Source organism: Oryctolagus cuniculus, chromosome 1 (assembly GCF_051225735.1).
Source record: "Oryctolagus cuniculus isolate XC-2025 breed Fujian yellow rabbit chromosome 1, ASM5122573v1, whole genome shotgun sequence".
Lineage (NCBI taxonomy): Eukaryota > Metazoa > Chordata > Mammalia > Lagomorpha > Leporidae > Oryctolagus > Oryctolagus cuniculus.
Genome location: NC_142867.1, coordinates 57,551,911 through 57,574,998, shown reverse-complemented (window position 1 = coordinate 57,574,998; position 23,088 = coordinate 57,551,911). Strand labels below are relative to the sequence as shown.

General features: G+C 45.1%; 1 protein-coding gene across 4 annotated transcripts in view; it reads right to left on the bottom strand.

Moving 5' to 3' along the window:
* The window catches only part of TRIM66 (tripartite motif containing 66), a 79,318-nt gene that overhangs the window by 45,504 nt on the left and 10,726 nt on the right, over nucleotides 1–23,088 (bottom strand). For 2 of the 4 annotated variants that reach the window (XM_089329009.1, XM_089329015.1), the window contains exons 2-3: nucleotides 20,924–21,203; nucleotides 105–208 (exon numbers count right to left, since the gene is read on the bottom strand). In XM_089329009.1, coding sequence (XP_089185135.1) covers nucleotides 105–208; nucleotides 20,924–21,203 — 384 coding nt within the window. Of the gene's footprint in view, nucleotides 1–104; nucleotides 209–5,886; nucleotides 5,921–6,156; nucleotides 6,294–20,923; nucleotides 21,204–23,088 lie in introns of those variants that run through there. The other 2 variants (XM_008265781.5, XM_008265793.5) reach the window with 2 other exon arrangements.

Sequence of the window (23,088 nt, the reverse complement as noted above, 5' to 3'; positions counted from 1 at the left end):
AGTATTAAGTCAGATGGAGTAATGAGTGGACAGACCCTTAAGGACAGGATCATCACAGATTCCTGAAAGACAGCAGTTTTGCTTCTTTCTTTGTCTGGACTTACCCTGGCCATCTTGGGTTGCCTGGTAGGAAAGCACTGCAGGAAAAAATGCTCAGTTACATCCCTGGTAAGGTACACTCGCTTACACCCTGGACAGGAGATGAGCTCTGGTCGGGGAAAGAAAGCACAGTCAAGACAACAAAGCAGACTATACATGAGGTCTAGACAGAGGCTCTCTAGTGCACAATACCTACTTGTGCCACAATGAGCTGTATTCGATGCTACAGCCTGCATTTACCACGTAGATACTCTGAATGTGGCCATCAGGAACCTGCCCTGCAGACCATCTGGTCTCCTCACATCCTTGTTTTCACCTGGTTCTACCTTCCTCTCCCACCAAGCCATACCACAAAAGCCCAACCCCACTCTGCTTCTGACAATCAGGTGCCTTTCTGCTGCTCCCATTCCTCATTCCACATCCTGAGAGCCTAGCTGACATCACTGGCCAAACTCCAGAGTGTCAGTTTAACCCACAGCATGGTTCCAAATCATTGAGGCTACCATGTAGCTAGATTAATTTAAAGATCTCAAAGCTGGAGATTCTAGGAGGCTCTAGCCAGAAAAGACAGGGCCTCCTTGCCTGCTCACAGAGGAGGTATTTTTCTTTTGGTACAGCCAATACTGACCCCTCTGCCCCTGGGGCTCAGATGGTCCTTCGCTTGACAATCTCCACCATAAGTCATGATATGTATATATTTCACCTGTGAACAGCTTGCCCTCCTCCTTCTCCCCAGAGAAATATAGCAATCTCTAACACATTCCTCAGTATAAGGACCATGAGACTGCCACCATGGAGACTGAAGCGACTCTTCAGGCCCACCCTATGAGCAGTTAACCCACTGGGAACGTGGAACCCAGCTTTGTGAGCAAGGCAATCCAGGGATGAGCATGACCTGGGAAGGGGCTGGCTATGGCAGCAAAGGCATCAGGGCTGTCACAGTCTTCTCTGCTTCATCTCATCAAAATAGAAAAGAATGATACAATGGCAGCTTCTCAGGACTTGAAGTCAGACAAATGTTAAATCCAAATACTATGTTTACCCCCCAATGACCTTGGGCAAGTCACTTAATCTCATTTCTATGCCTGTTATTTTTTATAATAAATAAATTAGAAAGGCAAAATAAGACTTGCTGGGAGGATTAAATTAGATACAGCTTGCAAAAATACATGGTCCCAGGGTCCTCTATGACGGTGGACTCTGAATTTAAAAGATTCCTCATTCAAGGTAAGGCAATAAACTCAATTATCAAGTCTCCCTGGTGATAGAAGTCAGATGTTTTGAGTGGTAGATTGAAAAAATATCCACAAATTCCTCTTCCTGCATTCATGCCCTTGCATTTCTACTATGAAAAAGTAGAATTCTGTATCCTTTGAACCTAGGTTTGCCTTGTGACTTGCTTTAGCCAACAGAATATTCCAAGAGTGATGCTAAACTAGTTCCAACTCCAGATCTCAAGCAGTTTGATATGATTCTGGTCTTGCTGTTAGATTTCTAAGACTGCTATGTGAAAAACCTAACCTGAAGTTAAAATTGCTGGAAGAGGTCACAGATGAAGAGGCCTCAGCCATCTGGGACATCCCACCGGAGTGCATCATAACCCAGCTAGCCCCAACTGACCCACCAGCTGGACACAAACACGGGTGCACAGACAGCCAAGATTAGTCACGTCCAGGCCAGACCAGAAGAATTACCCCGAGAATTGTAGTCCCAAGTGTCAACCCGTGGAACTGTAAACAAAATAAAGTTCAGTTGTTTTGACCACTTTGAGGGTTGCTCATTGCACAGGAAATGCTTATTCCTACATCCTGGAAAAATCAAAATTGACAAAATCATTTAAAGTAATAATTTAATACCTCCCCTCAAAGAAACACTCCCTCAGTCTGCACAGAGCCATGGACTTTAATGACAGAATCACTCCTGGAATCTCCCGGATACTCTCCTGCTGGTCCGGAACAGTGACCAGAGGTGGGGAAGGATGCTCTCTACAGACAGCATTGTCCAGAGAAACCAGGTGACTATCCCTCCCTTCCACCGGCTCTCCCTAGGGAGACCCTCCTCATGCAACCCCAGCACAGAGATAATGCTTTAATTGCTGAAAATGATTTCCACAAGACTTCCAACTCCCTGGTTCCAGATGCCCAGTAGTAACACAGCATCATTAGCAGCATGGAAAAAGAGAAAGGACTGAATATGTCAGACAAGGCCTCCTTATACATTTGCTACCTCCCTTGACCTTAAAGCCAAGATTCTCATCTGTATACACAAGGCCCTTTCCAAAATGGCCTTATCCCACTCCAGTCTCATCCCTAGCTTCATCCGCCATAAACCTATCTTTGCAATGTCACATATCCCTATCCCTTTCCCTGTAATACTCTTTCTTGCTTTCCTTTTCAGATAAACTCCTATTCATCCTTTCAAACCTGTTCAAATGTTCCATCTTTGAGAAGCAGTGTTGATTTCCCCAGGGATAAGCTAATTAGTCCTCCTTCTGGGATCCCACAATATCCTGAACATCCTTCTAGTACAACAAACATCACATTGCTTTCCACCTATTTATATGTCTGCATAAAAAAATAACCCCCTTTGGCTTTAAAAGATATTGCTTAGCTTTCTAGCAGATTGGACAATTATATTTCCTTTGGGTTTGTGGATTCATAGCCACCAAAAATAGTAAGAAGCTACCTGGAAATTTTCTGGGTGATGAAAAAAATCCAGCCCAGGGTGATAAAGGAAAGCAGACGTATGGTGCTTGGGAAAGGTTATGAGTTGGAATTTGTGGGTTCTAGTCCAGGCTTGCCTCTATTTGGCTGTGTAACTTGGGGTGAGTCACCCCCTTTCTCTTGAACTTTACTAAATAGCACAGAAGTATGGATCACCCAACCCTTTTCTTCTGCCCTAAGGCAGCCAAGCTTCAGAAATATTCTCCCAGGGGCACCCTGGCTATCATCTTTATCAGACAATCAGGGGGACAGGCTTGTGGCTGAGGGGAGCACTCCTCTGAAGAGGGCTGCTGAAGCACAAAGCTGAGAGACAGAATGAACACAGTGGTGCATGCTCTGTCCGAGGGGGCTGAGGGCCAGCACAGACACAGAGGACTTGTGCTTTTTGTGTCACATACCTCTGTTGTCTTCTCTTCCTTCAGACAATCCCTATCCCCCATTCAAGCTGTGTCAACCTGAGGCTTCCTCCCATCTTTCACTGAGGATCCCAAAATGAAGTTTTATTTCAGATAACAGAAATATAGCAGTATAAACTCTTAGGGATACTTTATATACACTGATGTATATAAAATAACCCAACATCTTCTCATAATATTGAATGTTAATTTAGTTATGAATACATACTGAAATCATATCATACATAAAATATTGTTCATATATAGTGGGACTTTTTTTTCCATGGGAATGAGTCAAGTGACAGCTTCGAGCTTTTATTTCACACAGAAACATAAATTCTGAGCAGCACAGAGCCAGGACCCCAAGGTCACATGACTCTCCCAAAGGAGGTGGGACTTCTGTTTCCAAAATAAGGAAGTCACAGCACCAGAGGTCCTCCTGGTATGCCTGGGAGAACAACTCTGAAAGCCAAGTACATTTTGTCCATCTGTCTTGAGCATGAAAGTTTCTGGTCCCTAGCAGGTAGGGGGCAAATTTACATCAATTTACTATCATCTTACATGCCAGAAACTTTACAGATATTATCTCATTTAATTATCAAACCATCTCTGAGAGATAGGCCTTGTCCCAATTTTACAATTGGAGACTCAGGCTCCAAGAAGTCACTCATCACAGATTAGACAAGGCAGAGCAGAACTATGACTGGAACCCAAGCATGTCTGCCTCAAAAACCTATGCCCTTTCCACTCTGCTATACTCCTCTCTGATTCAGTTGGGAATAAACAAGACAATTTTGCTTTAATTATTGAGATAAATTGATTATAAATAAAATATTACATAACAATGATCAGACTATAATAACAACCTGATCCTGGTCTCCAGCTCTGGACTCCAAAAATCTTGAAGGAGCTTCCTGGAAGCTAGCTCAGCTGCGCTGAAAGTTTTAAGAAATATGATCTTGGGGTTGGCCTGTGGCATAGTAGGTTAAGCATCTACCTTTGGTGCCCACATCACACATGGGCACTGGTTCAAATCCTGGCTGCTCTACTTCTGATCCAGCTCCCCGCTAATGACCTGGGAAAGCAGTGGAAGATGACCCAACTGCTTGGGCCCCTGCACCCATGTGGGAGACCTGGGACAAGCTCCTGGTTTCGGATCGGCCCAGCTCCAGCCTTTGCGGACATTTGTGGAATGAATCTGCAGATGGAAGACTTCTCTCTCTCTGTCTCTCAATCTCTTTCTGTTACTGCCTTTCAAATAAATAAATAAAATCTTTATTTAAAAAAAAAGAAATATGATTTGGAGCAAAGTCAAGTGAAATGAAGTTTTTCTGGAGGCAGTTTCATTCTAAAGAGCAGTGGTTCTCAAACTTTGCTGCAAATTCAAATCATAAGTAGAGCTTTTAAATATCCTGATGCCCAGTCTATCTCCATATCAATTAAACCAGAGTTCCAGAAAGTTGGGTCCAAATAGCAGGATTAAAAAAAAATTCTCTGATTACAAGATACCACAAGTTTGAGGACCAGCAGTTAGAAAGAATGACCTCTTCCCCTGAGGCTGAGCCTGATAGCTCTGTCTCCTGTATCCTGAAGCTGAGAAAGGCAGGCTCACAGTTTTCAAAAGAGGCTCCAAGAAGTTACAACAAACTCTGAATGCAGCCATGATGAATTTTCCCTTTGTCAGGGAAAATGGCTTTCTCCCAACAGATAGAGGCTGTCCTGACACGCAGGTACCCAGGAAGCTGGTGCTGAGATGAAGACACATTTTTGCCTTCCCTACTCCCAACTCAAGGATCCAAAACAGGCTTAGGGTGCATCCAGAGGCCTGGCACTACAATGACTGCTGCTAGGGCCTAGCAAGCATGCTGAGCCCAAGGCTTAGCAAGGCAGCAAGGGAGGGGGCCTAGACAGGGTAATTTACCCTTGAGACATGGACAGCAGGGAGAAGGCAACATGGGTACTAGAGGGCTGGGATAGGGGAGAAACCCCAAAGAGTTCTCAGAAAGCTGGCATTAGGTCAGCTCAGGCTACCAGGTAAGGACACATACATCCCATGTGCAGAAGCTTTTGTCCAGTGCTCAACAAGGTTAGGAAACCCTTCATTCCACAGTTCTTATGGAGAGCTCCATGAAACTTTCCAACTGGGGCCCAAGCTCTCGCCCCAAAACAGCAGTGACATCTCTTGAAGCAGCCTGAGCTCCCCTGTCTGTCCCCACTTGGAGAACCAAGGGGACACAGACTCCCACTGTTCCTTTAGCCATTTCCCTACCACACAGACAGTGGCACGGAGTCTCCAACAGAGGGAGGGACTTAGCTCTTATAAAACCTAGGTGCTATCTAAACCACTGAGCAATCCCTGATTTTCCCCGTAGTCACAGATAAGACACTACCTCCCTCAGCTTCTGCCAGGCACTGTGCATGGAGAAAGAGCACCTGGTTGGATCCTATGACAGGCTGGCTAACCTCACTAACCATTCCGGCCCTCCCAGCCCAGGGCACCCCAGTTAAAGCCCCCACCACACAAGCCCCTGAAGCTTTCAGAGAAACATCACCTTAGAGAAACACTACAGCCATTCACCAGATGCCTAGTCCCTGCTAGAAACACAGATTTTGATCCAAGACACCGCCAGGCAAATGCTGTCTTTGCCCCTGGCTGCCAGCAGGCTTACCTGTGGCCCTGCTGCCCTGAGATTACAGCAACACCTGGGAGAGATGTCAGAGGAGAGAAGTCAGAGGAGCGACAGGTGAGACCACCACAGGTCCCCGAGGATGTTGCATACCAAGCGCCCAGGAACACCCGCCCCGCATGCTGCAGCCAGCTGGGCTGCAGGGCCTACGCTTCAGGGAGCTGGGTACTGGGTGGGGTAGGGGGCGCAGCCTGGAGCCTCTCCTCCTTTTTCTGATGCATCCTCAGCCAGGGCTGCGTTTCTCTAGCTCACCTGAGATGCTCCTTCAAGAAAGAGCTTGGTTGACTCCTCCTGTTCCTGTTTATCTCGAAGGCTCTGCAGCAATTTTCCCAAACTGAACAGCAAGAGGCAGACCTCAAAGAGGCGACTCTCTTCCTAGCTGCATCTCCTTCCTAATCCTCTGGGTGCCTTGGAATAGAAGCTCAGAAGGAAGAAAACGAGATTTTCAACTTTCAGGAACTAGCTCTGTCGCCTCTGCACAGCTCGGGAGGCCATCACTCTCAGTCTTTTAGGACTCGATCCAAAAATCCTTCAGCCCTCCATGTTCCCCAAAATGACAGTGCTCATGTGTGGCTGGAACCTGCCCCGATCCGGCAGCTCATTTAAATAGAGCTCATCACAACAACAGTGTTGGTGGAGAAGTGAGTAGCTGCAGGGCCCTGGGGACCCCCTGTTTATACGTAGGAAGAATGATGCAATCTGGGTATCAAAATAGCAATCCAGAATGGAATAACAGGCTCACGCAGCAGCGGTGCCTGCACAGCCAGAGCTCGAGTTGACACACTCTGTCAGCCCCACACTGCTGCAGCACGCAGATGCCAGGCACACACTCTCACCGCATCATTTTAAAAAACAGCAGGAGCCCGAGATATCCCTCCAGGCCCCCCAGCGCTGAAGGAGGGTGTAAGGGTGGGGGATGGGGGAGGGCCTGCGACAGACATTAAGATCTGTCTCCTACACACTCACCTGCTCCTGCCACTTCACCTGAAGTCCTTATCCTGTGACGTCACAGTCAGTTGCCATAGTGACCAATTGTCCGTCACAAGCAGAGGATTAGGACTTCAGATAGAGGAGACACATTTTTATGATGCACAAAGGTCCCGGGAGGTGTCCCTGGCAGCTAACTCTACCCCCCAGGGACATACAGGCATACACAAGCAGGGAAGAAAAAGGGGAAGAAAAAACAGGGCTGACTGGGAGGAAGGGCATTAGGAAGGGACAAGACTGCAAATACAGGATGATTTCAAAATCACAGAGCAATTGGACTGGGGGAAGTGGCAGGGAAGGAGTTGGAAAGATTGGCAAGGGAGGAAGCTCCTGAAAGACCCTGAATATTACACTAAGGAGCTCAACCTTTATCCTGGCGGGGGGGGGGGGGGGGCAGAGAGAGACAGCCTAACAAGATTCTGGAGAAAGGCTGAGCTGGGCTTTATAATTATCTTAAAGGACTGGGGAGAGGGAGGGCAGGGAGGAAGCTTGTCCAATTGAACATTAGTAGACTCCTGAATGCGGGGAGAGACAGAAAGAAGGGACAAAAGAGTTGATTCAAAAGGAACCAACACAGGGCCAGCACTGTGGCAGAGTGGGTAAAGCTGCTGCCTGCAGTGCCGGCATCCCATGTGGGTGCTGGTTCGAATCCCAGCTTTTCCACTTCTGATCTAGTTCTCTGCTATGGCCTGGGAAAGCAGTGGAAGATGGCCAAGTTCTTGGGCCCCTGCACCCACAAGGGAGACCCAGAAGAAGTTCCTGGCTCCTGGCTTCAGATCGGTGCAGCTCTGGCCAATGCAGCCATTAGGGAGTCACCATCAGATGGAAGACCTCTCTCTCTCTCTCTCTCTGCTTCTGCCTCTCTGTAACTCTGCCTTTCAAATAAAATGAATAAATCTTAAAAAAAAAAAAGGAACCAACAGGACACGATCAAAACAGGATGCTCATGGGTAGCAGTGGTATGTAAAAAAAAAAAAAAAAGGAGTCAGGTGGATGGGTTGTCATGAGCAGAAACAGGTAAAGAGGAGGCGGAAGACAGCAGTTGCCTAATTCCACCTTACTTGTGTCCTACTTTCTCTGATATCCATGCCCTCTTGAGATCAGGCCTTGGAGCTGGCATTGTGGTGGCAGCAGGTTAAACTGTGTGACTTTGGTATCTCATGTGGGTGCCAGTTCGAGTCCTGGCTGCTCCACTTTCCATCCAGCTCTCTATTGGTGTGCTTGGTATTTGGGCACCTACCACCCACGTGGTAAACCCAAAAGAAGCTCCTGACTTCCAGCATTGGCCTCACCCAGCCCCAGCTGTTGTAGACATTTGGGGAGTAAACCAGCAGATGAAAGATGTCTCTCTCTCTCTCTCTTTCTCTCAACTCTGCCTTCAAATAAAATGAATAAATCTTTAAGCAACAACAAAAAATCTGGGCTCATTCTGCCTTGCCTAGATCTGTGATCAGGAGGGTTTGTTAGAAATCCTCAATTTGCCAATCCAAATCTCTTGGGTATGATTGTGGGAAGAGGGATCTGTATTGTTAGCAAGTTTCCCAAATATTACCTAGGCATTGAGACCAGCCCTCATTCAAGGACTAGCAATTGGGAACCAATGGCTAGGACAACTGTAGAAGCTTCCTAGCAGTTTTTATTGTATCCAGTCCTATCTCCTCCATTCACCCCTTTTACTAAGCCAGGATGACTATTTTTTAAAATACAGATTTGGTTATATTCCACTGATAAAAAAAAATCTCCAGTGGATCTCACTATCCACAGAATAACTTAAATGGACTAAGATCCTGCACAAAATTTCCTTCTGAACAGAGTTCCCATTTTTCTCCTCCAAGCATCTCACACCATAGGCCAAGCAAAATTAACTCTATCTTATCCTAAATATTTGCTATTCCCTCTCCTCCAACACAACACTCTACCTGGGATTTCCTTCCATATTTTTCTGGCCCTGTATAGTTCCTGTACAATTATTCCTACCTGATGCCACTCACATGTTCAAACCCACCCAATTTCCCAAGAGTCTAAAATAGGATCAAAACTACAGCCTGTGTTTTTGTAAATAAAGCCTGCCATCATGGAACTCAGTTTACTGGAACACGGTCTTGCCCCCTCATCTCCATATCATTTCTGGTTGTTTCTGTGTTACCACTGCAGAGTTGAGTAGCTATGACTTTATAATATGCAAAACCCAAAATATTTACTATCTAGCCCTTTACAGAACAAATTTATCGACCTATAGTTTAAAGCAATAGCTTGTAAAATTACTCTCACTTCACCCTTTGGGGTTCAATCCTGACAATAGGGACTTTGCTTGTCTCCAAGCCTACTCCCATCCCTGTGAGCTCTCATTCTGATACCTGGTACACACCTGAGCTGGACCCTCAAGTCTCAGTAGGACAAGGACAGGGCATTCATGAAGAAGGAACAGCATAAACATAGGATTCTAAATGTCAAAATGTGAGGTCTCTTTGGAGATATTTTGTGAAGGCTAAAACATGCAGAGGAATGGCAGTAAATGAAGATGTGAAATGAGTTTGAGGTCATATTGGGAAGAACTCTGAAGGCCTGGCTAAGTTTCTGTTCTGAACTTCATCCAATGGAGAGCCTTGAAGTAGCTAGAAGTGTAGAAGGAACGGTCACGACGAACCTAGAAGGTTTAGGAGCATAACCCACAGTGGCAATGGGTAAACTGAGGTCAGGAAAAATATCTCTGTAGGAAAGAACAGAGAATTATGAGATCAGGCCAGGATACATAGTGACTGAGGGGCAGGACCAGCAGCAGATCTGAGCCAGGAGTCAGAACTTGTGTGTGAAGCTAGGTGACTGGCTGAAGATGGATACATGGTCTGCAGCCTTCAGAGCCCCATGCTCCCTGGAACTTGACTGTTGAATAAGTTTTTCTGTGCCAGTGGAATTCAGAAGGTACAGAAGGTATGAATGTGGGTGCATCTCATATAATAGACCCTCACTGATCCAAGTGGCACTTCTCTCTCTTTTTTTAAGATTTATTTATTCATTTATTTGAGATGTCAATTACAGATAGAGAGAGGCAAAGACAGAGCAAGAAAGAGGTCTTTGATCTGCTGGTTCATCCCCTTACGGCTGCAATGGGCAGAGCTGTGCTGAGCCGAAGCCAGGAGCTAGGAGCTTTTTCTGGGTCTCCCACGGGGTGCCGGGGCCCAAGCACTTAGGCCATATTCTATTGCTTTCCCAGGCCACAGCAGAGAGCTGAATCAGAAGAGGAGCAGCCAGGATTTGAACTGGTGCCCATATAGGATGCAGGCAGCAGCTTTACCCACTACGCCACAGCACCAGACCCCTCTAACTCTTTTTTACCCCAAATCTCAATAGCCAACCATAAACTGATACATTGACATACTCCACGCAAAGCACTGACCACATTTCCAACTGTGCTGGAGGCAGGGGGAGGGGGGACACCAAGGGCAGCATCCTTGTCTAGAACTGCAGTTTCTGCTGGCCCTCTGGCCTAGGCAAGCCCCAGATTGTCAGGCAGGGGAGCTGGATTTTTTCCCCTGGCTCTGCAAGTGATCAATTACGCAACCTTCAGCAGAATCCTACCCATTTTTGGATTCCCAATGCTTCACTTATGCAGAGAGCAGGTGGAGATGAATTCTACAGGCTTTTCCTGCTCTCCAGCCTTTACAGTACTCAATTAGGACTAACCCCTGTGAATGATAGAGTCCCAGTGACAACAGGCCTCTCTGAGACCCCACCCAGCAATTACAAGCACCTCAAACTCCCTCCCTCAGCAACTGTGCTCTGACTGTAGCATTACTGGCTATATACAAGCAGTACCTGTGGCAGCAAGCACATCCCCCAGAGCGCAGCCGGCCTCCTTCCTATTACCAGGAGAATTGCTCTCCCAGTAACGGGTACTTTTCTGAGGTGCCAGTGCTACTTGCAGGGCCCTAGAGAGCCAATTAAGGTGAGGGAACTGTTCATGAACTAAAAAAGCCACCCCATTGATAAGGCTCCAGAGCTCCAGCTTCTGCACCTGCTGCACATCCACAGCCCGGCTCAGCAGCCTGCCCCTCCACCTGGGAGACTTGGGTCACTGCTCACAACATACCCCACCAAGGATGGACATAACCCTTCATGACCTGGAATGAGAAAACAGCAGTCACCTGTCTCCCAGGTTCCAGACGCTGAGAGTTTATCTCCTGCCTCCTAGTCTCACTCAAAACCATTATAGCCCCTCCAGCTGAGCTGCTCATTAAGAATCATTTCCCTCTCTGACTCTGAGGTTGTAGCATCTTGCATCAGTTCCCTCTCTTTGAATCTTCCCAAAGCCCCAAGGTTGCCCACCAAGGGATAGCAATTGCTTCCGCTTTCAGCACTGTTAAGTGTACAAAGGACATGCTGTGACCCTCCACCAGCTTCAGGAAGAATGGGCCTATCATGGTTATTTGGTGTTCTTAGAGATCATCAAGATCAGCCTTGAAAGCCAGAGAGAGCCTGGGATTTCCCCGTCAGTTAGTGTTGGAGCCTGGGATTGCCCGGTCATTTAGTGCAGGAGTCCACATGAGCCACAGAGGCTGTGACTAGCAATTGGGAACCAATTGCATTCCCATTTTGAAAATGAGAAAAGGGGGGGGGGGGCAGCGCCGTGGCTCACTTGGTTAATCCTCTGCCTGCGGCGCTGGCATTCCATATGGGCGCCAGGTTCTAGTCCCAGCTGCCCCTCTTCCAGTCCAGCTCGCTGCTGTGGCCCGGGAAAGCAGTAGAGGATGGCCCAAGTGTTTGGGCCCTGCACCTGCATGGGAGACTAGGAAGAAGCACCTGGCTCCTGGCTTTGGATCAGCACAGTGCACCGGCCGTAGCGGCCATTTGGAGGGTGAACCAACAGAAGGAAGACCTTTCTCTCTGTCTCTCTCTCTCTCTCTCTGTCTATAACTCTACCTGTAAAAAAAAAAAATAAGAAAAGGAAAATACTAAACAAGTAGATTCTAGAATTTGTATCTGAGAATCAGTCTCACAGCCACAATTTGCATTTAGTCCATCTGAAGAGGAAAAAAATGTTCCCGTTACTTAAATGGGGAAGGAAATAGCCAATTAATTCAGTCCCTCCCCCACCACCTAAAACAACAAATAAAATCACAGGAACCCTAAGAAGCTTGAAGGCAGAGCTAGCACATAGTAAATGTCAGTTTTCAGGGATGCTAGCTTCCTTAAGAACTTGCTACATTCATTTAACATATCGCTATGGTACCCAATGACCAACTTTCCAGGTAGAATTTGACGTGGAATCATTTGTAATTAGACTTAAAAGCATATACAGGGGCTGGCGCTGTGGCGTAGTGGTGAAAGCCGCCGCCTGCAGTGCCGGCATCCTATGTGGGTGCCAGTTCAAGTCCCGGCTGCTCCACTTCTGATCCAGCTCTCTGTTATGGCCTAGGAAAGTAGTGGAGGATGGCCCAAGTCTGTGGGCCTCTGCACTCACGTGGGAGACCCAGAAGAAGCTCCTGGCTCCTGGCTTCAAAATGGCGCAGTTCCGGCAGTTGCAACCAACTGGGGAGTGAACTAGCGGATGGAAGACCTCTCTCTCTGTCTCTCTTTCCTTCTCTTTCTGTGTAACTCTTTCAAATAAATAAATAAATCTTTTTAAAAAAAAAGCATATACAGATGCTCTTCAATTTATGCTAGAGTTATGTCTTGATAAATCTATAGTAAACTTAAAATATCATTAAGCTGAAAATACATTTAGTACACTTAACCTACTGAATATGATTGCTTAATCAAACCTATCCCTTTTTTTAATTTTTAAAAAAGAGGCTTTTTTAATCTGAAATACACAGTTACAGAGAGGGAGAGATAGATCTTTCATCTGCTGGTTCATTTGTCAAATGGTCACAGACTTGGCCATACCCAGAGCCTGGAACTCTATTCTGGTCTCCCATATGGGTAGTAGGGGCCAAAGTACTTGGGCCATCTTCCACAGCTTTTACAGTCACATTAGCAAGAAGCTGGATTGGAAGTGGGACAGCCAGGACTCGAAATAGCACTCATATGGGAGGCTAGTGTTGCAAGAGGTAGCTTAACCCGCTGCACCACAATGCCAGCCCCAACCTAACCTGTCTTAAGTGTGTCCAGAACACTCACATCAACCTACAGTTGGATAAAATCATCTAACATAAATAATTCATAATGAAGTATTGAACATCTCTTGTAGTTTACTAAAAGTGAAAAACAGAATGACTATATAGGCATTCTTTCACATCATCTTAAAGCCAAAAAATCATAAATTGAACCATTTTAAGTAGAGAGATCCCTATAGCCCCAAGTAGATATTCTCAGTGGTTAAGTAGATCCATCTCCAATATCAGTCATTCTGCAGCTCTAGTCACCCCTCTACATGGCTAGGCCATTGTGTACCCAGCATACTCCCACCTTTACTTTGGTCTTCCCATCACCAGCTGTTGAGGATCATGCCCAGCTAATCTCTTCAAGACCCTTACAGGTGACACAGACTCATTTTCCAAGCATACTGGAATAGCTAGGGAGAATCTCAGCTAGGCTGTGGCTGTATTAATTAAGGATTTGCATTTGATCCAGCAATAGGAAATAGAATTAATATGTCAAGGAGACATCTGTATTCACATGTCCACTGCAGCGGTGCTCACAAACATAGGGACTCAATCTGTCTATCAACAAATGAATGAATGCTTACTGGTTAAGGTGCATGTTAAGGGACCAGCACTGTGGTATAGTGGGTAAGGCTGCTGTCTGCAGTATCAGCATCCCATTTGGGTGCTGGCTCAAATCCTGGCTACTCCACTTCCAATCCAGCTCTCTGCTATGGCCTGAGAAAGCAGCAGAAGATGGCCCAAGTGCTTGGGCCCCAGCACCCGTGTGGAAGACCTGGAAGAAGCTCCTGGCTCCTGGCTTCAGAAAGGCACAGCTCTGGCCACTACGGCCATTTGGAGAGTGAACCAGTGGATGGAAGACCTTTCTCTCTCTCTCTCTCTCTGCCTCTGTAACTCTTGCCTTTCAAGTAAATAAATATTTTTTAAAGGTGCATGTTAAAACAAAAAAAGTCCCATATAAGAGTATCAGGGTTTGGTATATGCCTCTGGTTCTTGACTCCAGTTTCCTGCTAACTGACCCTGGGATGCAGTAGTGGTGGTGAAAGTAATTGAATTCTTGCCACTCATGTGGAAGGCCTGGATTGAATTCCTGGTTCCTGATTTAGGCCTGGCTCAGCCCTAGCTGTTCTTGCATTTGGGGAATAAACCAACTGATGGGAGCTCATTTTCTTGGTCACTCTTCCCCTCACTCCCCATTTCTCTGTCTCTCAAAAAAAAAAGGATAAAAATTGAAAAAATAGGGCTGGCGCCGCGGCTCACTAGGCTAATCCTCTGCCTGCAGCGCCGGCACACCGGGTTCTAGTGCCGGTCGGGGCTCTGGATTCTGTCCTGGTTGCTCCTCTTCCAGTCCAGCTCTCTGCTGTGGCCCAGGAAGGCAGTGGAGGATGGCCTAGGTCCTTGGGCCCTGCACCCACATGGGAGACCAGCCATAGCGGCCACTTGGCGGGTGAACCAACGGAAAAAGGAAGACCTTTCTCTCTGTCTCTGTCTCTCTCTAACTGCCTGTCAAAAAAAAAAAAAAAAAAATTGAAAAAATAGTTTAATGAATAAAGGAAACACCACACACATACACAGAGGAATAGCACTCAGCTATCCACAAGAAGAAAACCCTGTCATTTACAAAACATGGATGAACCTGAAGAACACTATGTTAAGTGAAATAAATCTGGTATAGAAAGACAAATGAATACCTCATGATCTCATTAACAAGTGGAATCTAAACATGTTGATCTCATAGAAGTAGAAGGGTGATTGCTAGGAGCTGTTGGTAAGGGGGAGTGGTCGGGGAGATGTTGGTCAAAGGATACAAAATTTCAGTTGGATAGGAGGAATAATTTCAACAGATCTTATGTATGGTATAGTTACTCTAGTTATAATACAGTTTTCTTGAAAACTTCTGAGAGTGGATAAAGAGTGTTTTCACTATGAAAGGCGATTCTTATGCAAATGGGCTGGACTTAGTCATTCCACAATTACTTACACTTCAAAACATTCTATGCACAGTAAACACATACAATTGTATTTGTCAATTAATGAAACTTTTAATTAAAAATGAATAAAGTTTTGCATTTGGTGGATCGGGCCGCAAGCTTTGTTCTTTCCTCAGAGATTCTCCATGGAGTCAGCTCAGGGATTGGCAGTGACTGCGGACTCCCTCCCTAAGCAAAGTTCTCCAATCTACAGAGGTCAAATCTTGAGTTTTACCTGACCAGGCTCTTAGTAGTTATTAGACCTCAGACTCTTAGTTTCCCATTCTCCAGGTTTCTCATCTATAATCATCACACATATGAAATTTAGAAAAGACAATATAGCACAAGTGCCTAGTACAACATTTAACAAGGAAATACATACTAAATGTGTTTTGTGCCTCCAACTGGAAGACTAGAAAAGGGGCAGCACCTCAAGTGAAGAAAGCCTTCCAGGCCAGAGCACTGGGGGGTCTTTGTGGGTTCACTGACTAAGTCACTTGTTCAGCAAATATTCACTTGCGCCCTGTCACAAATCATGTTCTGTGTTGGGCTGTGGGGCTGTAGAAATGGAAGGCACAGTCCCGCCTAACGAGATGCCCACTCCCTGCCATCCTCTCGGTTTCAAGCCCTGGCACTGGAGTACAAACTTGCAGGAGTTCCAGTGAGGGATTACAGTAGAAAAGCATCTAAAAAAAATCCTGAGCCCAGACAAAGCCCCTTTTCATTCAACACAATAACTTCTCAGCCCTGCCCAGCAACCAGGAGAAATAAATTCATGGAAATGGATTCACCCCCATGTGATCAATGTGGTACCATCTAGCTGGAGACATTGCCGCTAGGAACCTATTTATTCCTCAGTCTCTATCCATCTCCCCTGCTATTCCTCTACCTGCTAGCACATTTTACCTTCAAGAACCACAGATTGGCAGAAAGGATAAATCTTCCAGAAAGTCTGTGCTCCTATTCTGCTATATAAGGTGGCAGCATTAAAAAGCTCTTTCCACTGAACCAGAATCCCAAATATGTCTTCTCAAACCACAGACCAGGGAAGTCTACATTCAGGTATCGAATTGCCAGAGATGGGTGACAGCTCTGCCTTTTATCAGATAGCTCATTCAGGGGCCTTTCTTTTAGTTCTTCAGAAAATATTCAGTGAGCAGCTGATAGCCAGCAGTCCTAACACATGGAGACCTTCCTGGAATTGTTCCTTTGCTTGAAATTTTAAAAATTTTCTCTTGTTCCATTATTATAATGTTTACTTAACTGTTAACTGCCCTTAGAAGAGGGACTCCTTGCGGCGCCGGCACACCGGGTTCTAGTCCCGGTCGGGGCACCGGATTCTGTCCCGGTTGCCCCTCTTCCAGGCCAGCTCTCTGCTATGGCCAGGGAGTGCAGTGGAGGATGGCCCAGGTGCTTGGGCCCTGCACCCCATGGGAGACCAGGAAAAGCACCTGGATCCTGGCTCCTGCCATCGGATCAGCGCGGTGCGCCGGCTGCAGCGGCGGCCATTGGAGGGTGAACCAACGGCAAAGGAAGACCTTTCTCTGTCTCTCTCTCTCACTGTCCACTCTGCCTATCAAAAAAAAAAATCATCTATTATTTTTCACTTTATGTTTCTGTGTGGGAGCAAACTGTTGAAATCCATACTTAATGTATACTAAGCTGATCTTCTGTATATTAAGATAATCGAAAATGAATCTTGATGTGAATGGAAGGGGAGAGGGAGTGGGAAAGGGGAGGGTTGTGGGTGGGAGGGACGGTATGGGGGGAAAGCCATTGTAATCCATAAGTCGTACTTTGGAAATTTATATGCATTAAATAAAAGTTTAAAAAAAAAAAAAAAAGAAGAGGGACTCCTTGAAGTCAAGGACCCTGTGTTTTCTTCTCTGGACCCTAAATGGCATAGGACCTGGCACAGAGTAGACAATTTATACCTGTGGAGGAGACTAGATATACAAGCCAACGAGACTACAATGCAAGCAGTCCTAATAACCGCAAGTGATAAAGGGGGAGCTTACTCTACTCTTCACCCATAAACACACACGTGGAAGGTAACAATGGCTTAGCCATACTACGGGATGTATCAAAAAAAAAAAAAAAGATGCAACTTTTTAAGAAATTGCCTATCTGACTCTAAATCGAGCACATTTATATCTAACAGGCTCCCCGACACATACACTCCATTTCAATTTCACAGGTTCTAAATAATAGCACCGTTATACATCTCTTAGTTTCTTACTGTACACTAGGCACAGTATAAAATGCTTTATGTATGTGCTCTTGTTTAATCTTTACAACATCCTATGAATTACTACTTCATCCTCCCCACCTAGAAAAAACCTCAGGCACAAATAAATGAAGTAAGTCAGCAAGTGGCAACAGATCAGAGCAGACTGTTCAGATGCTCAGAGATACGCACACCAAAGTTTATGTTTTTATTCTCTATCATACTTAAAATAACAAACACTATGATTCTAATAACTGTCATTAATAAGAATTTAATGTTCAGGTTTTAGAGTAAAAAAAGCCTAGAGATGCACATCATTGTTCACATTAAAAATCTTAACTGAGATCAAAGATCTAAAGATAAGAGCTAAAACTCTCCTAAGGGTTTTTATAAAATCCTTTGAAGAAAACATAAGGGGAAAGCCTCATGACGATGGATTGGGCACTGATTTCCTGGATATGACACTAAAAGCACAGGCAAGAAAAGAAAAATTAGATGATATATATAATCAGAATTAAAAACTTTTTTACTTCAAAGGAAACAACAGAATGGAAAAGCAACCCAGAGCATGGGAGAAAATATTTCCAAATAAGGGATTGATATCTAGAATATATAAAGAACTCTCACAATTCAACAACAACAAAAATCATTATAAAATAGGTAATGATGTCAGCATTGTGGTACTAAAAGTTCAATTCCTCTCTGGGATGCCTGCATTCCATATTGGAGTTCATGGGATCATGTCCCACTGCCACTTCTGATCCAGCTTCCTGCTAATGTGTTTGAGAGGGAGAAGATGATGATCAGGTGCTTGGGTTGCTGACACCCATGTACCAGACCCAGATGGAGTTTCTGACTCCTGACCTCAGCCTGGCCCAGCCCTGGCTGTTGCAGGTATTCGTGGAATAAACCAGCAAATGGAAACACTTTCTCTCTCTCTCTCTCTCTCTCCCTCTCTCTCTCTTTTTCCTCTATGTTTCCATCTATCTGTCACTCTGCCTTTCAAAGAAATAAAACTTAAGAAAGGGACTGGCACTGTGGTGCAGCAGGTTAAAGCCCCAGCCTGCAGTGTTGGCATCCCATATGGGTGCCAGTTCAAGTCCTGGCATCTCCACTTCCGATCCAGCTCCCTGCTAATAGGCCTGGGAAAGCAATGGAGCATGGCCCAAGTCCTTAGGCCCCTGCAACCACATGGGAGATCCAGAAGAAGTTCCTGGCTCCTGTTTTGGATTGGCTCAGCTCATTTGGGGAGTGAACTAGCAGATGGAAGACCTCTCTCTCTCTTTCTCTCTCTGCAACTCTTTCAAATAAATAAAATAAATATTTTTTGAAAAATAATTTTAAAAATACTTATAGGCAAAACTGAACAACATACTCTCCCTGTCCCTGGCAATCACCATTCTACTGCCTATCTCTATACATCTGGCTACTCTAGATACTTCATGTAATCAGAATCATATAGTCTTTGGCCTTTTGTGATTGGCTAACTTCATTCAGCATAATGCCTTCAATATTGTAATATGTCAGAATTTCCTTCGTTACTAAAGTTAAATATCCTATTGTATGTATAAACCACATTTTATTCATCCATTCATCTGTCTATGAACAGTTGGGTTTCTTCCACCTTTGGGCTCTTGTGAATAAAGCTGCTATGAACACAGGCATAGACAGCTCTTTCTCACTCAGCTCTAAATTCTTTCAGGTTCATCAGTATATCCAGAAATGGACCAACTGGATCATAGAGTAATTTTGTTTTTAATCTTTTGAGGAACCACCATATCGCTTTCTGTAGAGGCAATATTACTATACATTCCTTCCAACAGTTTTACGTTTTAACATCCTTGCCAACATTTGTTACTTTCTTCACTTTTTGTTTCTTTGATTACCTTCCTAGTGGATTATATTCAACAATGCTAGAACTTCAAAGACATATATACGAGGGCCAGCGCTGCGGCGTAGTGGGTAAAGCCACTGACTGCAGTGCCAGCATCCCATATGGGCACCGGTTCAAGACCCAGCTGCTCCACTTCCAATCCAACTCCCTGCTATAGCCTGGGATAGCAGTGGAGGATGGCCCAAGTCCTTGGGCCCCTGCACCCACGTGGGAGACCCGGAAGAAGCTCCTGGCCCCTGGCTTCAGATCGGTGCAGCTCAGGCCATTGCAGCCAATTGGAGAGTGAACCAGCGGATGGAAGACCTCTCTCTCTCTCTGCCTCTGCCTCTCTGTAACTCCGCCTTTCATATAATAAATAAATATTTTAAAAAAGACACATATATGATTCATCTTATTTATAAAACTTAGCTTCCTGGATTTCCAAGCATTCTTTAAGTAACTAGAATGCCTGTTTGAAGTATTGAAGTATTTAAAAAGAAAATACTTCATGTATAAAGGTAAACATAAAGGCAAATATCATCAAAGTGTAGAAATAAGTTCAGTCATTGAAGGCCCTAAAGTCATTGTTGCAATGCACTCCATCTATAAGTTAAAATTAAAGGCTTTAATGAAGAACTAAGTTTAAGTTATAAACTTAAGAATCATACATTAACATGAAAAATCAAAGTAGATTGTATATTTTCTGTGCTCCAAACTCTAGTCAGACTCAGAGAGGTTAAATAGCCCATCCATGGGTTCAGGGGGCTCTAACTCCAGATCAAAAGCCTACTCTTTTTTTTTTTTTTTTTTTTTTTTTTTTTTTGACAGGCAGAGTTAGACAGTGAGAGAGAGAGAGACAGAGAGAAAGGTCTTCCTTCCCTTGGTTCACCCCCAAAATGGCCGCCATGCTGCACCGATCCGAAGCTGGGAGCCGGGTGCTTCCTCCTGCTCTCCCATGCGGGTGCAGGGCCCAAGCACTTGGGCCATCCTCCACTGCCTTCCCGGGCCACAGCAGAGAGCTAGACTGGAAGAGGAGCAACCGGGACAGAATCTGGGGCCCCGACCAGGACTAGAACCTGGGGTGCCAGCGCTGCAGGTGGAGGATTAGCCAAGTGAGCTGCGGCGCCAGCCAAAAGCCTACTCTTAACTGCAAAGCCTCAAAGAGAGCCTAGATCTGTGCTACAAATCACTTTAGAAATACGGTGGAGGGCAAAACAAACAGAAAAAAATCAATAATGATGCTTCCAAGTATTGCCATGCAGTTAACTTTATCATTGTACAGTTTAATTCAAAGGATACACACTGTACCTCTGTTACGTGCCCTGTGCTACAATACTGAAATGAAGGAAATTGTCTCCTGTCACCAAGGACTTCACAGTTCTCCATGCGATTGTTTCCTAGGAAACCTGACATTCAGGAGCAAGACACATGCTCTCCCCTGCTGGGCAGCAGCTTCCATCGTGAACAGTTCACTAGTCAGTGTGATCCTGTTCAGGATGTGTTCCTGACCAACATGGGGAGGAGGCCAGCCGTTCTCCCTCCACCTCGAAGATCTGGGGAGTCAGGACACATCCTCTCCATTTCACAAATCAGCCAAACCTTGAACCAATCTGGGCTTCTTAATCTGTCACCAATTTAAGGAGATCCCAAACATGAAAAGTCCCAGCTTGCAAAACATATATTAGGTATCAGGAGGATTGCGTTTGTTTCATTGATTCCCCAAAGATTTGCTTTCAACAGTGAGTGCCCTTTGGGCACTTAAATTCTGATTCTTTATGCACCTGAAATTCAGTTCCTGTAAAAGAGGAAGATGCCTGTTTTGCACAAGGAGATGAACTTATGGTGCTTTTGTACTTACCACCCGGGACAGACCCATGAGCTGTGGCTACGTGCCTCAGTTCCTGGATCAGGCCCTGGAAACAGTCCTTACAGAGCAAATGCTGGCAGGGTAGAAGTCGAGAGCCCACTTGTCGCAGGTCCTGTCGGCACAATGAGCAGGTCAGTACCACGGCCTCCTTCTGTCCGTTCTGAGAGCTGTGTTTCTGGTCAGCCAGGGGCTGCCACACATCTGTGCCTGGGGCTTTTCCATTGATATCCTCAGGTGTGAAGCAGCGTGTAGAGCGAGCAAGCTCCACTCCCTGTAAATGAAGCATAAAGCAGGGTGGTATATTTCTTTCAGATAGAGGAAGTTCATTGACAGGCCAGTGAGGCCTCAGAAGCCTGGGCCATGTCTCTCCTCAGAGCTGGAGATTCACGCCCCAGCTACAAACTGCATCTCTGCTGTAGAAAACGAAGCCTGGAGGTGTTTGCTAGGTTATATGTTTCGTATGGGTTTGGTTTGTTTTTGGAAACAAACCTTGTTGCCTCTCCCTACTTGGTACATAAGTCTGATTGAAGATTTTCATTTGGAAAAGAAAATTTATTAAGTGCAAGTTTTATGCCAAGTACTTTATATATTTTATTTCAATCCTCACAATCACCCTTTGAGATAGAGATTATGTTACTTTTACTACGGGGCCAGCGCTGTGGCTCAGCAGGTTAATGTCCTGGCCTGAAGCGCCAGCATCCCATAGGAGCGTCGGTTCTGATCCCAACTGCTCCTCTTCCGACCCAGCTCTCTGCTGTGGCCTGGGAAAGCAGTACAAGATGGCCCAAGTCCTTGGCCCCTATACCCGCGTGGGAGACCCAAAAGAAGCTCCTGGATCCTGGCTTCAGATCCGGCCGTTTGTGGCCATGTGGAAAGTGAACCATCAGATGGATGACCTTTCTCTCTCTCTCTCTCTCTCTCTCTCTCTCTCTCTGCCTCTCCTCTGTGTAACTCTGACTTTCGAATAAATAAATAAATCTTTAAAAAAAAAAGATGAAAAGTTTTTTTTTTTTAAAGAGAGATTATGTTACTTTTACTAAACATAAACCTGAGGGACAGGCGCAGGAAAGTGAGGCTCAGAGAGGTTGGATAATGCACAGCCAGCAAGTAAAAGTTCAAATTCAATCCCAGGTCAGTCTGATTCCAGACTCCACTACTGTAATGTACTTAACTAACTGAACTACTGAAATGTACTTAAGCAGAGGTCCACACATAATTTCCTAAGTTCTCTCCAATAATTTTAAAAATTGGTGTTTCATTCTGATAACAGAGTTTTAAGGTATAAATATATTAAGGATCATCTACATTTAGACCACACTAAGATTTCAGAGGCAGTGTTAAAAGTTTAGGATCTAGTTCACATCCAACAGCATAACTTGACTCAGGTTAACAAGGAGAGGTGCATACTTACTACATAAATGATGTATTCTTGACGAGTGAAGTCTAAATGACACTATTCAAGTTTCCAGCCCTTGGAATAGAGGAAGGAGGTGGGTAAATGAAGCCATCACTCACAAGTTTGCTCAACTTAGCCATAATAGTGAGCACCACATTTAGGTTACAGTGGCAATTTAGTTTAGCAAAACATCACCTACATATGAAATTAATACCACTAATTTTGAGTCCTGGCTTTGTAATTATAATTTTTAAACTATACTCAGTTTTATAATTTTAGAAAGGCTAACGGTAAAGGAAGAGCTTTCTCCCTGTCTCTCTCTCACTGTCCACTCTGCCTGTCAAAAAAAAAAAAAAAAAAAAAAGGCTAAAAGCAAATGAAAGTCTTACTTGGTTTTATATTAAGAAACAAAATAAAGAGGCCAGCACTGTGGCACAGCTGGTTAATGCTCTGGCCTGAAGCACTGGCATCCCATGTGGGTTCTGGTTCGAGGCCCAGCTGCTCCTCTTCCAATCCAGCTCTCTGCTATGGCCTGGGAAAACAGTGGAAGATGGCCCAAGTCCTTGGGTGCCTGCACCCACGTGGGAGACCCGGAGGAAGTTCCTAGCTCCTGGCTTTGGATCGGCGCAGTTCCAGCCGTTGTGGCCAATTTGGTAGCGAACCAGCGGATGGAAGATTTCTCTCTTTCTCTGCCTCTCCTCTCTCTGTGTAGTTCTGACTTTCAAATAAATAAATAATAAATCTTTTTTTTTTAAAGAAG